This window comes from Temnothorax nylanderi, unplaced genomic scaffold, assembly GCF_030848795.1.
Source record: "Temnothorax nylanderi isolate EJ_2023f unplaced genomic scaffold, tnyl_v1.0 TNYL_tig1134_pilon, whole genome shotgun sequence".
NCBI lineage: Eukaryota > Metazoa > Arthropoda > Insecta > Hymenoptera > Formicidae > Temnothorax > Temnothorax nylanderi.
In genome coordinates this window covers 20,294-35,851 of record NW_027250196.1, presented here as the reverse complement: position 1 = coordinate 35,851, position 15,558 = coordinate 20,294, and the positions used below count along the sequence as shown (strand labels likewise).

General features: G+C 41.9%; 1 protein-coding gene and 1 pseudogene across 1 annotated transcript; both read left to right on the top strand.

The window, feature by feature from the left end:
- The first annotated feature begins 2,166 nt into the window (after positions 1-2,166).
- Positions 2,167-3,527, top strand: LOC139786741 (uncharacterized; annotated as a pseudogene).
- Positions 3,528-9,781: 6,254 nt separating this feature from the next.
- LOC139786740 (uncharacterized) lies at positions 9,782-15,299 on the top strand. Its single transcript, XM_071725864.1, has 6 exons — positions 9,782-10,298; positions 10,446-10,844; positions 13,497-13,742; positions 13,864-14,060; positions 14,414-14,586; positions 14,666-15,299. Exons 1-6 carry the CDS (start codon positions 9,782-9,784, stop codon positions 15,297-15,299), a joined length of 2,166 nt encoding a protein of 721 aa, XP_071581965.1.
- Positions 15,300-15,558: the final 259 nt, after the last annotated feature.

Genomic DNA, 15,558 nt, shown 5'->3' with positions numbered 1-15,558 from the left:
AACATTCTGGCAACTTTGACTTTGTCATCAATAATAAGGTCAGCCTTGTTCGACGGCCCGAACGACTTATTTGTGCTCACGCAAAGGAAAGGATCCATGCTATAAACAAAGCAGTCGAAAACAAGTAACGATCGCTTCGGATCGATGCTTGAAAACCGTGACGTAAGCACGGTGACGTGGGCCGCCGGTGGCCAATCACCCTCGCGAAATCATCGGTAACGAGCTTGGAGGGAGCCTCATCTCGGAGGTAATAAAAGACCGCCGCTGCGCCGCGGAAGGTCTTGTCCGCCCTTTCGCACTTCGCTCGCAGATCACCCGCCAAGTATATTCACACGCTCTTTCTTTGTCGAAGTTCACCCGCTTAGAACCACCGCTCGTGCAAATCGCTTGAACGCTACTTGCAAACCGCTTAAACGCTACTCGCAATCCGCTCTCGACCCCGAATTAGCTCGTGCAGCTAAATTCTCTGCTTTTCGCTGTGATAGATTCAGTGCGCGCTATCACTCACGGCTCTGAACTCTGTAAATAATTTTACATATTAGACTTTGAATATACTTTGTTTTATTTTCGTGTATTTCTGGACTGGCTGTTTTATTTGTGGTCGTCTTCCACCTCGCGCTATCTCGCGCTACCGCGTGCTCTCGAACAGTAATCATTTAATCTCTGTGGTTTCCTTACTCATCTTCCACTCCGAGTTGTATTCGTAGGTGTATCTATCTCCTCATTTGGCGTCTCGTATTCTTCAGTACTTTCTCCCTCTGTTTCTTGAATTTCTTCAATCTAAGGTTCACTTCTTCATCGTCGATACTCTCTTCAATTTCTTCAATCCGAGATTCACTTACTTCTTCATCGTGATACGTTCGCTGAGACACTATTTGAAGTTTCACATTTAAATCCATTATATAAAACTTTCCATCACGCGTTTGCAATGGCACCTATCTTATTGTCTTTTACGAACTCGCATTTTTTAATATCTGCTTTCATGCTTTATAACCTTTATTTACCGCGCTTGCTACAGAAAATAAGTTCATCTTTAAGTCAAGCACATGTAGTACATTGTTTAACGTAGTCTCAATATAGCACTTTTCATTAAACGCTTTCAATACTATCTGTCCTACACCAACAGCGTCTAATTTTGTTCCGTCTCCTATGATCACCAACCTTTTATTTAGCAGCTTGCTGTAGTTCGCAAACAAGGTGCGATCAAAAGTCATGTGTTCGCTAGCGCCACTGTCTACCAACCATTTATTGTAACACGATTGTCCATTACCAACCATGGCTGACACTCTATAAATGCGTTACTGTCCTTCTTGTTCTCTGCTTGTTTTTTATTGTTATTGTCACTATTGAACCGACATTCACTTTTCAGGTGTACCTTTTTATTACACACATAACAACGCTTCACGTTCCGACTATCATTATTATTTTTACAGTCTTTCTTAAAATGTCCTGATTGTCCACATTATAGCACTTTATATTTTTCTTCACTGCTGACATCGCAACACTCTTCTCAGATGTATCCATCTTCGCTTTCAGCCGTTCTTCCTCGACCAACAGTCTCGCTATTAGGTTATCTACTAGCCTTTCATCTGATGTCGACTCCCATGCTGATACAAAGTGGCCGTATCTCTCAGGCATCAAAATCTTTGTCATAAAAATTTGTCCGATATTTCTTCACCCAGCTGTTTCAGTTTACTCTGAAACTCCTGTACTTTTGATATAAATAGCGACATGTCCATACCTTGAGTATACTTCAGTTGAAAAAAACTGCTGTTGCACCATGTGAATGCTGGTGTCACTCCTCTGCTCGTACACACTATGCAGTTTTCTCCACATTTTCCCCGCACTTGTGCATGTCAGGACATGCAACATTACAGATTCTGACAGCCTTGTGACGATTAGGCTTTGAGCTTTGGAATCTTCTTTCAGCCATGCTGTCCGCTCTGGTTCTGCCTCTGGTTTTATCCTCGTACCTTCTGCGATCTCGAAAACCCCGAGACCTCGCAGCAATACGCCCACCTGGAATTTCCACACATTCCAGTTTTTGGCACCTTCCAGCTTCACGACGCTCACTGTGGTTGCAGATGTTAACTGATCCATTGTTTCCCGGATCGCCAATATTTAGTTAGCAGCTCGTTTCGTTTTAACCGACACGCCAACGACAAGATGTCCGCCACGGTCGTTCCGTTACACGAGTACCGCACTGCCTTTTTCAGCTTTCTTATAGATTTTTACCTCTACCTCACTCACAATCACAGTTATGAGCATGTAGCTGGGCCCATAACCTGTTAGGTTTAACCGAAATAAACCAGCACGCAGTGGTTTAATTGTATTATTCTTTATTAAACACAGAGGATAAAAGAAACACATTATACATTCCACCATTAGCAAGCATGGCTCTCGCAGTCGGTTAGCGTTCCGAAACCATCGATTACAAACATAAAAAGATCGGCAACAATACTGCCAACTGCTCTAACGGTGTAACTAAACTTACTAAATCAACTGCACTCTTGCACCGATAATTCATTGCCTTTCTTCACAACTTCCACTTCTTATCAATATCTCGTTGGCGTCACTACAGTGAGTAACATCATTCAAGAAACCTGCAAAGCACTTTGGACTTGTCTCAGCAAGGAAGTATTGCCGTATTCATTAAAAACGATAGATTGGTAAATATTGCTCAAGAGTTTGAAAACCAATGGCATTTCAACCATTGCATAGGTGCTATTGATGGAAAACATGTCGTAATCCAAGTATGTACAAATATTATAGGTCGAAATGAGTATTGAATTGCATCGTTAAATAATGATATTTATTGCAGTGTCCTAATAATGCTGGTTCTGCAACTTCAATTATAAAAATAGTCACAGCATCGTATTGCTGGGAATCTGTGACGCCAATTACTTGTTCACATTCGTTGACATTGGTGCCTATGGTCGACGTAGCGATGGTGGAATTTTTAAAGATTCACTAATGGGCCAGAAGTTTAACGTGAAAAAAATGAACTTACCGAAACCCAAACCACTGACTGTTGATGGAATACCTTTGCCATATGTTCTCGTAGGCGACGAAGCATTCCAATCGACTGATTATTTACTTCGGCCGTATCCTGGTAAAGGAGGTCTTAACCCAGATCGAAACATTTTTAACTACCGTATCAGCCGTGCTCGAAGAACAATAGAAAATTCTTTCGGAATATTAGTTTGTCAGTGGAGAATAAAAAAAAACCTATCGAAACTACTGTAGATAACACAATAAACATGGTCCACGCTATCATATGTCTCCATAATTGGCTTCGAAAACGTGATAATCGAAACGAATACATGCCACCAAACATGGTCGACCAATATGGTCTTAATGGTTTAATTTCCGGACTTTGGAGACAAGAAATGGAGAATTCGGCATTACAAAATATTAGTGTACGTGGTAATAATAACAGTAGTCGATATGCCGCAGCCATTAGAGAAAAATTTTGTGATTTTTTCATTGGGGAAGGAGCTGTTCCCTGGCAGTATAATCGTGACTAAAGTAAGTGATTATAAGCTTGTGCATTAGGGTGGAGCGAACTTGCATATAAAAAACAAAATTTTTGAATTATATAACGCTACTAGGCGGAAAAGATGCGAATATGTCTAAAACTAATATCTGTAAAATTTCAACTTGATCGGAGCTCATCTTCTGCCTCCAACTTTTTTTTGAAAATTTTACTAACTGTAGGGTAAAGCGAAAAAAATTTTTTTTTGAATTTTATAACGCCACTAGGCGGAAAAGATGCGAATATGTTTAAAACTAATATCTGTAAAATTTTAACTTGATCGGAGCTCATCTTCTGCCTCCAACTTTTTTTTGAAAATTTTACTAAGAGCAAAATTTTGAAAATTAAAAAAAAGACGCAGCTGAAAATTTTTTGGAAGTTTTAACTCTATTTTTATCAACAGTCCACAAATCTTGATTATTACAATACTTCAGCATACTAAACCAATTAAAATATATCAGAGCAGGCCATTTTTTACATGTAAGAACGCAGAATTTGTGTGTATGTGTGTTCGTGTGTACCACAGTGCTTCGACATCGGCGGCGAGGCGAGACCGCATCAAATAGGTGACATCGATCTGCGATTGTCTTTTAGTTATATCCGTTTGTTTTCTGGTTACCGGACCACGATTCCACGATTGCGCCCGGAAACGAGTTACAGTCGGTCGACGACAGCGAATCTGAGTATACGTTTTATCCTATCTATATCCCACATGCAAAGCAACAGAAGGGAGGCATTATTTTTATGATTTTTTAGGGGTGTCAATAAGGCCGTTTTTTGGCCCACGTCAGAATCGCTCCAAACTGTGGTATTTTCTTCCTACCGATGTAGCTCACAACCTCCTAGAACCGTTTGCTGTCCGAGCAATTAGAGGCTGAGAACAGGCAATTTGAAATCTCAAAAATTAATGGAGTTTTTCACATGGTGGTAGTGCCGGTCTCATTTTAGCATGTCATTGTTGGGAGGGAGGGGAGGGAGGGAGGGAGGGATGGAGGGTGGGAGGTAGCGGGGGAGGGAGGGACGGAGGTAGAGGGGGAGGGAGAGAGAAGGGGGAGAGGAAGAGCGAGAGAGAGAATGACGGGAACCACACGGGAGGGACCAGGTCTGCTCCCTCTCTCTCCCTCTGCTCCCTCTCCCTCTTTCTCCCTTTCCTCCTTTCCCTATCTCCCTCTCCCTCTCCTTCTCACTCCCTCCCTTCCTCTCTCTCTCTCTCTCTCTTCTCTTCTCTTCTCTCCTCTCTCTCTCTCTCTCTCTCTCTCTCCTCTCTCTCTCTCTCTTCTTCTCTCTCTCTCTCTCTCTCTCTCTCTCCTCTCCTCTCTCTCTCTCTCTCTCTCTCTCTCTCTCTCTCTCTCTCTCTCTCTCTCTCCTCTCTCTCTCTCTCTCTCTCTCTCTCTCTCTCCCTCTCTCCCTCTACCTCCCTCCCTCCCTTCCTCATTCCCTCCCCCTCTACCTTCCACCTTCCCTCCCTCCCTCCCCCCGCTACGTCTCACCCTCCCTTCCTCCCTCCATCCTTCCCTCCCACCCTCCCAACAATGACATGCTGAAATGAGACCGGCACTACCACCATGTGAAAAACTCCATTGATTTTTGAGATTTCAAATTGCCCGTTCTCAGCCTTTAATTGCTCGGACAGCAAACGGTTCTAGGAGGTTGTGAGCTACATCGGTAGGAAAAAAATACCACAGTTTGGAGCGATTCTGACGTGGGCCAAAAAACGGCCTTATTGACATCCCTAAAGTCATAAAAATAATGCCTCCCTTCTGTTGCTTTGTATGTGGAATATAGATAGGATAAAACGTATACTCAGATTCGCTGTCGTCGACCGACTGTGACTCGTTTCCGGGCGCATTCGTGGAATTGTGGCCCGGTAACTAGAAAACAAACGGATATAACTAAAAGACAATCGCAGATCGATGTCACCTATTTGATGCGGTTTCGCCTCGCCGCCGATGTCGAAGCACTGTGGTACACACGAACACACATACACACAAATTCTGCGTTCTTACATGTAAAAAATGGCCTGCTCTGAATATATTTTAATTGGTTTAGTAATTTAGTATGCTAAAGTATTGTAATAATCAAGATTTGTGGACTGTTGATGAAAATAGAGTTAAAACTTCCAAAAAATTTTTAGTTGCGTCTTTTTTTTAATTTTCAAAATTTTGCTCTTTGTTAGTAAAATTTTCAAAAAAAAGTTGGAGGCAGAAGATGAGCTCCGATCAAATTGAAATTGTACAGATATTAGTTTTAGACATATTCGCATCTTTTCCGCCTAGTGGCGTTATAAAATTCAAAAAATTTTTTTTCGCTCCACCCTATTGTGCATTGTAAAAAAAAGTTATTATGAAATTGTGAATTGTATAATTTTCATGAACTGAAATATAATCAAGTATTCAAAAATTGTAAATTTGAATGTCAACAAGTGTATTTTCTTTTATTTATAACTAGATGTACCCGCAACTTCGTTCGCGTTGAAATCGGACTTAATACCAAACCCAATCAAACCCGATTCGAAAGTTACAAACAAAGCACCTCTTACTATTTTATTATATGTAGAGATGACAAAATAAAAATTACAACTGAATTTGACACTTTTATTACACGTTTCAATGTAACGCTTTAACATTTTTTGCTTTTTTTTGCATATAAAATATATACTTCGAAGAAACATAACAAATATAATATAAATTTAAAGTATTAAACTATGTTAAAAACAAAAAATTTTTATAGCGTTTCTTTGATATTCTCTTCCATCAATCAAATGTGAACCATTTCTACAATGTCTAAAAGTGTTTGCATCCGTCTCTTATATGGCATTCGGAGCAATTGCAGCCGTGCTGCATGCAACATGGAATCAACCTTATCTGGTTGCGGGGGAGCAGGTAAAACAATATTTGGCTCTTTACACATCGCATCCGCGATTCTGTTAATTGCACTTACAGCTTCTTTAGTATCTTTGGGTGTATTTTTACGCGGTCTCTTTTGTATGTCTGTTGAAGCTGTAACATTATTATAATCATAATCATAATCATCATTGCAATTATTATTATTATTATTTACATTACAAACTCTCTCTCTCCCTCTCCCTCTCCCTCTTCATCTCCCTCTCCCTCTCCCTCTCCCTCTTTCTCTCTCTCTCTCTCTCTCTCTCTCTCTCTCTCTCTCTCTCTCTCTCTCTCTCTCTCTCTCTCTCTCTCTCTCTCTCTCTCTCTCTCTCTCTCTCTCTCTCTATATATATTATATTATATATATCTATATATATATATATATGTATCTAGTATATATATATATATATTCATATCTATATATATATATATATATATGTATATATATATGTATATATATATATATATATATATATATATATATACATATGTTACGCCCATACACCGAAATCGCTCAGTGAGCGAAAAAAACATCCATAACGCGTTGTGGACGGTGCTGATCATCCAAATACCGAAATGAGATATTTTTCCGGTGTGTGGATGTTTTTATTATCCACAACGCGATGTGTGCATTTGAGAAACGTCCATGACGCGTTCTGCATAACTTGCATGTACTTTAAGGTATAAAGCGAGGTCCACGCTGCCTACCGGCGGAGGTGGGTGCGGGAGGGGGGCCGAATGCCCCCCTTGCACCATTCCCCCCCCGCGCGCGCGCGCGCGCGCGCGTGTGTGTGTGTGTGTGTGTGTGTGTGTGTGTGTGTGTGGTGTGTGTGTGTGTGTGTGTGTGTGTGTGTGTGTGTGTGTGTGTGTCTGTGTGTGTGTGTGTGTGTGTATGCATAATATCTACAATTCGAAATAAGACTGACAAAAAATTCTCATCTTGTTACAAAAGTGCTCCAACTTCCAATTAATCATTGTCCTCAAATTTATTTACTAGGTGCGCAACTAAGTTTCCGGGTTTTACACATAGATGGCACCAATAACACATGTACTCGACTTACATGTCTGAAGTTGTCTGAAGTTATAGCTTGGACATCTGTTAACAATAACCAGTCGTTATATAAACACATATCGCAACGCAAAAATATTTTTTCTAACAACGGAGATGTCGAGTTTTGTGCCAAATAAACAGCATTTGCGGGAAGCTTTGCTTTTCTGCTTTGACTTGAAAAAAAATGCAGCTGAAGCACATCGTTTGCTTGAGGAGGCCTACGGCGAACATGCACCATCAAAAACTACCTGTAAAGATTGGTTTAAACGCTTCAGAAGTGGCGATTTCGACACTGAGGACAAGGAGCGCTTTGGTGGGACCAGAAAGGAATCGTGTACTATGAACTGCTGAAACCGGGCGAAACTGTCAATGGGCATCGCTCCCGACAACAACTGATCAATTTAAACCATACATTGCTCGAAAAACGGCCAGAATGGGACACGAGACACGAACGAGTGATATTGCAGCACGACAACGCTCCGTGCCATCGCAGTTCCATCGTCCAGGACACCATCAAAACGCTGAAATGGGATCTGCTACCGCACCCGCCGTATTCGCCAGACCTGGCGCCTTCCGATTATCACTTGTTCCGGTCGATGGCGCATGGCTTGGCTGGGCTACACTTGACCAATTTCGAAGAAGTGCAAAATTGGTTGGATGAATGGTTTCGGTCCAAAGACGCGTCGTTTTATTGTCGCGGTATTCATGTATTGCCAGAGAGATGGCGAAAATGTATAGCTAGCGAGGGACGATACTTTGAATAAACCATTTTTTGTATTTCTCTTGAAATTTTCCATTTTTTATTGATCAAAAAAACCCGGAAACTTAGTTGCGCACCTAGTATAACATTTGAAGCAGCGAGAAATAATTATTATTAATTACTGTGTATTGAAAACATTTTGTAAAGGTAAGGTAAGCATTTCCCTTTATTTTGCTTATTTCTTGTTAAAATTATTAAATTTATTTATTTTGCTTCAATTTAACATTTTTATTATTAATGCTAATAAGGGAAAAAATGAAGTAAAAAAAAAAGGTTTTCAAAAGATAAACGGGAATCGAACCCGGGTCGGCGCGGCGGCGGCGTAGCAGCCATGAAGGCTAAAACGCAGTGCTCTGAATGTCAACGTGAAGAAATTCAAGCAAGCGCGGGTAAACGGCGGGAGTAACTATGACTCTCTTAAGGGAGTAACTATGACTCTCTCTTGAGAAAGATGACTCTCTTATCTGGTATGATTTTCTGTTTTTTTTTTTCATTTTCTCCTACGTAGACCTTCGCCAATAACTGCAGGACTTAATAAGCTCTTCCCTCTGGGCCCAATATATCATCCTTTTGGCTGCACTCGGACTGTTTTGTCGACGGTTTAGAAATTGACTACGGAGAAATACGCGCGACCCGGCGTGCGCCGTTAAGTCATAATAAATTCTGGCCGTCTCAGGCGGAGCGAGGGGACCCGCCTGGGAACCGGGTCTCCTGGATGGGAGTCATAGTTGCTCGTTCACAAGGGGGCGCAGCCCGTTGTTTGCGCCCCAAGTCTGCCCCACCTCCAAGATTCGGTGTCCGCTGGGTACCCGGCTTGCCGGGGAGCTAACGGGGTTCAGGCGACACGGGAGCATGCCCTGGGCTCTCGGCCGGTTTCGACCGGTGCCAGCGGGTATCACTCCCGTCAGTGCAACACAGCTGGTCGCGGGCTAGCAACCCCGGCTGGCTTATCTTAAAGTCACTAAATTAAGGAATGGCAAAGCCTCGGACGATGGGAAACACGGCCCTATTCCCCTGGAACACGGCCAGGGGGCTATACGAAGACAACCAAGGCATGGAATATTGGTCTCGAACGATGGGGACACGGCCAGGGGTCTATTCGAAGACAACCGAGGCAAGAAATACAGGTCTGTGAATTATCGCTCCCCTTCAATCGAAGGCGGTGCGAGAGTTGCGCCGCAGCCGAAGCGGGCGAATATATGGCTCTCACTGCCAAAGATGAGACCCGACATATTGAGGAAGTGCACCCTCACCTGAGCATCAGGTATAAGTGTGAATGGTGTGGCAAGTCGTATGCGTCGTATCATGCGGCCGCATGCCACCTACCAAAGTGCCCAGCAGCCAGGGCTAATGAGGGGCAGCGAACCGTAGAGCAGGGCCGGTTCGACTGCCCTGACTGTGACAGAAATTTCACTTCACAGCGAGGGCTGTCGCAACACCAGAGGTTGGCGCACCCGGTAACAAGAAACCGATTGAGATCAGAGTAAACAGCTCCGAAGGTAAATGAACAAAGACGGGGCAGAGTTTTTTCTGCGGAAGATATCAGCAGGATGCTCGAGCTTGAAGTTAAGCTCAAGGATGAGAGGAACATAGCGAGAGCTATGGTTCCGTTTATGCCGGAGAAAACTCTGAAGCAAATAAGGGACAAGAGGAATAAGGCGTGCTATAAAAGGTGGAGAGAGCAACGCCTCAGTAGTACACTTTCTAATCAAGAGGCTGTCAATGAAGAGGACCAACAAGTGGATGGTGCACCATTGGAGGTCGACGAGGTTCTCGTTGGTGCGGAGGAGATCGAGGATGTTTTCTTAGATGCAGAGGAGACACCAGGCAATATTTACAGTTTTGAGGAGTCTGCGTCAACTACGAATTGGAGGCAAGCCAGCATTGAGGCTGTGCTTAAGGAGCTGAATAACAGCGAGCCCAAGGAAACGCTGGAAGTACAACGGCATGTTGTCCAGCTCCTGACGGCAAAGAGTGAAGGTCAGGCAATAACGCAGGAGGAAGTAGACACAGCTTACGAGCTGGTGGTCAGTTTGTTCCACGCTCCTGCAACTGGGAAGAAAGGCGGTAATTCCCGGAAGCATCGGAGTCGGAGGAAAGGGCTCTCGGAGAGAAGCGAACGCAAAGCCCGAGCTTATGCCCTTACACAAGAGTTATACAGAAATAACCCCGCTATCCTCGCTAAAATGGTAAGAGAGGGTATGGACATTTAAGCGCAAGATACAGGTGAATCGGTGAGTCCATCAGTGGAGAGCGTCAAGGAGCTCTACGAAGGGCTATGGGGAAGCCCAGGTCGATGTGATGTTGACCAAGAGAAGCGAGAGGCCACGGTGCCGTACAACCCAGAAGAGATTCTGCATCCTATCTCCAGTGCGGAGGTTCTGAAGCGTTTCAGGTCTACACGGCTGAGGGTGGCAGCCGAGCCCGACGGACTCCGCAAGGGAGATCTGATGAGAAATGAGGGAGGATACATCCTCCAAGCAATCTTTAATGTAATCATGCTGGCATTGAAACAACCAAGCGCGTGGCGCTGCAATAGAACAACGCTATTGCTCAATAGCCCAGTCAAATTAAGATTTTTGGATGAAAAAATTGCCGGCAAGCTGGAAATTGGTATACAGGTTTATTTTAGTGTTTTTTTAAACATACTAAAAGTCCCCATACATAGAGCGTAAGCCGGCTGCGCCATCTTGAAAAAAAGAGTACAAAAATGGGTTTTTTGCGAATAACTCGGAAATTATTAGTTTCACGGGAAAGAACATTCAGAGCGAAAATGTAGCTGATAAAATTCCTCGCAATTTGGTTTTTTGTTGAACTTCGTACGACCATTAGTTCCCGAGATAGATTTTTTTGAAGCATCGGGCAAATGAGGAAAGAGCTGTTTCTTCGAGCATTTTTTCAAAATATCTGTTCTGGCTGTCCGAAAGTAAAAAATGCATACAATGAAAGTGAAAGAGAATTAAATTACCTACAAAATGCATTATTTATGTTATACCGCGCGACTAATATTTCTGGAAATATTACGGTTTAAATGAAATTTTGACTTTCGAAAATTATGAGAATAAATATTTCCTCGCAATATAAGTCGGAAATGGGTAGTCCTACGTAAAAAATTGTTAAAATCAAATAGAAAGGTTATTAAATTTTCATTATTTTGGTTTTTGACCGATTTGCATACGACTAATAGTATTTTTGATATCCGTAAAAGAAACGGTTTTTAGGTACACTTCTCAAAATGGCGGACTTCCGAGTTATCTTTTTTAAAAAAATACACATGTTTCTTGAAGTTTATTAAATTATCTTTAAAATGATTTTTTATTTGACCTTCTGTGATGAATACTTCCAGAGATATAGCCTTTTAAATATTTGTTTATGTTAAAAATTTCTTAATAATTTATAGTTTTTTTTACAAAACATGACATAAAAATACTTTAGAAATACTATCAAAACGTAAATATAATAAAATACAATAATAATAATAATAATAATAAATAATAATAACCTAAAAAAATAATACAATAACTATTATTACATATTTACGTTTTGACATTAATATTTCTTTATGAATTTTATTTTAGGTTATGTACGCAGTTTTTTATGTTTTTATTGGTTTAATTATTAGTATATCAACAATAAATATGCATCCCTTACTTGCACTCTGTGCTTGCCTCTGCATATGAAACAGAAATTTGTTGCGGCCACTTTCAACACCCTATATCTCGAATACTACCCGTCTTAAAAATTTAACCCAAAGACCAACGGGAAGCTTACATCATGTATAATGAGATTTGAAACTTACGCCGACCGCAAAAATTTCGAAATAAATTTTTTCGACAATATTTAAATCATTAAAAATTACGGTAAACTGAGGAAAAAAGAGCAACATTATTCTAGCATCTGTTGTTGGTATAATTGTTGGTCACATATTAATGCCGAATATACTGTTTTTCAGGAAATTTTATAAGCTTCAAATTTGGTCTGAAGCATTTTGTACGTATCTCTCATAGAAGCTGAGAAAATTACAAAAAAGTGTGGCAAACCCCATTTTTTAACGAAAACTCTTAAGAAAGGCATAATTGAAATGACAATTCTTTAAAAACTTTTATTTCAAAACCGGTTCCACTGCAGGATCACATACATATGCATATAAACTTTTGAAAAAATGTCGATATTATTTTTTCTAAAGTATTTTTATGTCATGTTTTGTAAAAAAAACTATAAATTATTAAGAAATTTTTAACATAAACAAATATTTAAAAGGCTATATCTCTGGAAGTATTCATCACAGAAGGTCAAATAAAAAATCATTTTAAAGATAATTTAATAAACTTCAAGAAACATGTGTATTTTTTTAAAAAAGATAACTCGGAAGTCCGCCATTTTGAGAAGTGTACCTAAAAACCGTTTCTTTTACGGATATCAAAAATACTATTAGTCGTATGCAAATCGGTCAAAAACCAAAATAATGAAAATTTAATAACCTTTCTATTTGATTTTAACAATTTTTTACGTAGGACTACCCATTTCCGACTTATATTGCGAGGAAATATTTATTCTCATAATTTTCGAAAGTCAAAATTTCATTTAAACCGTAATATTTCCAGAAATATTAGTCGCGCGGTATAACATAAATAATGCATTTTGTAGGTAATTTAATTCTCTTTCACTTTCATTGTATGCATTTTTTACTTTCGGACAGCCAGAACAGATATTTTGAAAAAACGCTCGAAGAAACAGCTCTTTTCTCATTTGCCCGATGCTTCAAAAAAATCTATCTCGGGAACTAATGGTCGTACGAAGTTCTACAAAAAACCAAATTGCGAGGAATTTTATCAGCTACATTTTCGCTCTGAATGTTCTTTCCCGTGAAACTAATAATTTCCGAGTTATTCGCAAAAAACCCATTTTTGTACTCTTTTTTTCAAGATGGCGCAGCCGGCTCACGCTCTATGTATGGGGACTTTTAGTATGTTTAAAAGAACACTAAAATGAACCTGTATACCAATTTCCAGCTTGCCGGCAATTTTTTCATTCAAACGCCCAAAAATAATCTAATTTGACTGGGCTACAAGGAGGGTAAGGATCCCTCAGTAGCGGCTAACTATAGGCCAATTACTATTTCCTCAATACTGAGTAGATTATATTGGGGCATTATGGACCAACGCCTGAGAAACGTGGTTCACCTGAATGCACGGCAAAAAGGCTTTGTGCCGGAAATAGGATGTTATAATAACATCAACTTGCTAAACGAAATCCTTGCAACAGCCAAAAAGGGCAAAGGAATCGTTGTCACTCAGGTGGACATTGCCAAGGCGTTTGATAGCCTTCCGCACCCAGTTATTAAGTATGCTTTACTTAGCAAAGGGCTGCCGGAGGAGGTGGTCGCATTGATAATGGACTCGTATAAAGGAGTCAAAACGACCATGAAATGTCGTAACGAAGCGTTCGAGATAGAGCTGAGAAGAGGTGTCAAACAAGGCGACCCTCTGTCTCCACTTATCTTTAATGTCTGTATGGACTTAATTATTGAAAAAACTGGAAAGGATGGAAGGCTTTCAAGTCAAGGAAGGCCTTAGCATATCGTGCTTGGCTTTTGCCGACGATATAATACTAATTGCAAATGATCGAATAGCGGCGAGTCGGCTCATGGATGAGCTCGTTGGCTTCCTCTCAAGATGGGGAATGGCACTATCGATTGGGAAGTGCGTTGCCTTTGGTATTGTCACCACCAAAGATAGCTGGTATACGGTGGACCCAGAAATATACAGTAATGGCGAGAAGGTCGCCTACTGCGGCCCTGCGCAGTCAATGCAATACCTGGGTATACAGGTTACTCTGTGGGAGGGAGTAGTTATTAAGCGTGCAATCGCACGGCTAAGGGACGCGCTCCCAAGAATTAAAAGGCTACCCCTGAAGCCACACCAAAAAGTCGAGCTCCTGGGGCGGTATGTTTTGCCGCACTTTTTGTATGCCTTCACCGCGGGCACTATAAGTGCCACAGAGCTAAGAGACCTAGACCAAACACTAAGGACGGCGGTAAAAGACTATCTGTACCTCCCACAGTCTACAGCAGATGGTCTGCTATACGCATCTAAGCGCGATGGCGGCATGGGCTTTCCAAAGCTCTAAATTGTTGTAACGTCCGCAACACTGAAAGCTGGACTTCGCTTTTTAACTAATAGCGATCCTGCAATCCAAGCCCTAGTAGTAGCGTCGGGACTGGAGAACAAGTTAAAGCGCCTGGCGCATGTAGCCAGACTTGGCTGGCCACTACAGTCGACCAAACAGATCGACGGCTACAAGCTCAAAGCCAAAGCAGACGAATAGAAGAAATGGGCGGTGCTGCCCTCCCAAGGCAAGGGAGTGCAAGCCTACAAAAACGATAAAATAGGCAACGAATGGCTATACCGTCCTAACCTGTTGAAATCGTCCAGGTATATTACGGCACTCAAGCTGAGAGCCAATGTGGCAGCGAACAAGGTGTCGCTTAATAGAGTCGCCAAAACCGGCAACGTCATGTGCCGTAAATGCAAGGCGCAGCCTGAGACGCTAGGCCACATACTGGGGCAGTGCACGTATACCAAGTCTGGTAGAATTAAACGGCACAATGATATTCAAGACTACATAGAACAACACGTCTTGGGGCAGCGTGGCATGGCAGTAACGAAGGAGGCGAGATTGCAGGACCCTCATTTGAGGAATCTCCAACCGGACCTGATCATACAGTATCGGGAAAGGGTCTTTGTGGCTGATATCACAATCTGCCATGAGGATGGTGACCTCCTCGAGAGAGGTAGAAGGGACAAGCTCGCTAAATATGCGTCCCTCGTAGTCCCGCTTAAAGCTCAGTTAGGGGCGAAAGACTGTATGATCCTCCCGATAGTTATCGGGACAAGAGGAGCAATGCCCAGAGACACTGTTTCCTGTCTACATGAACTGCAAATCAAAGACAGAGGCTCGCTGAGAACGCTAACACTTCAATCGCTCAGGAGCTCAGTGGAACTCTTCCATATGTTTATGGATTATAATGCGCCATTGCGCCTCAACAGCAGCGACGCTGCCGATTAAAAACTCTTGGCACTAGCTCACTGATGTAATTTTTATACATTAACGATGGTCTTGGACCTGATCCACCCAATATAATATTTATGTATTTATTTATTTATTCGGGAGCCTCCTACACTCCCAATTTGAAGCTATGTCGGCTCTTTTGCCGTAGACATCAGTGATGCGAGTCGTTCGGATGGGCACCGAACGGCGGCAGAGCCGTGCGACCGAACCGCCCCGGCGCACGGGCAGACGCCTCCACGTGGCTTCCCGCGGTAAC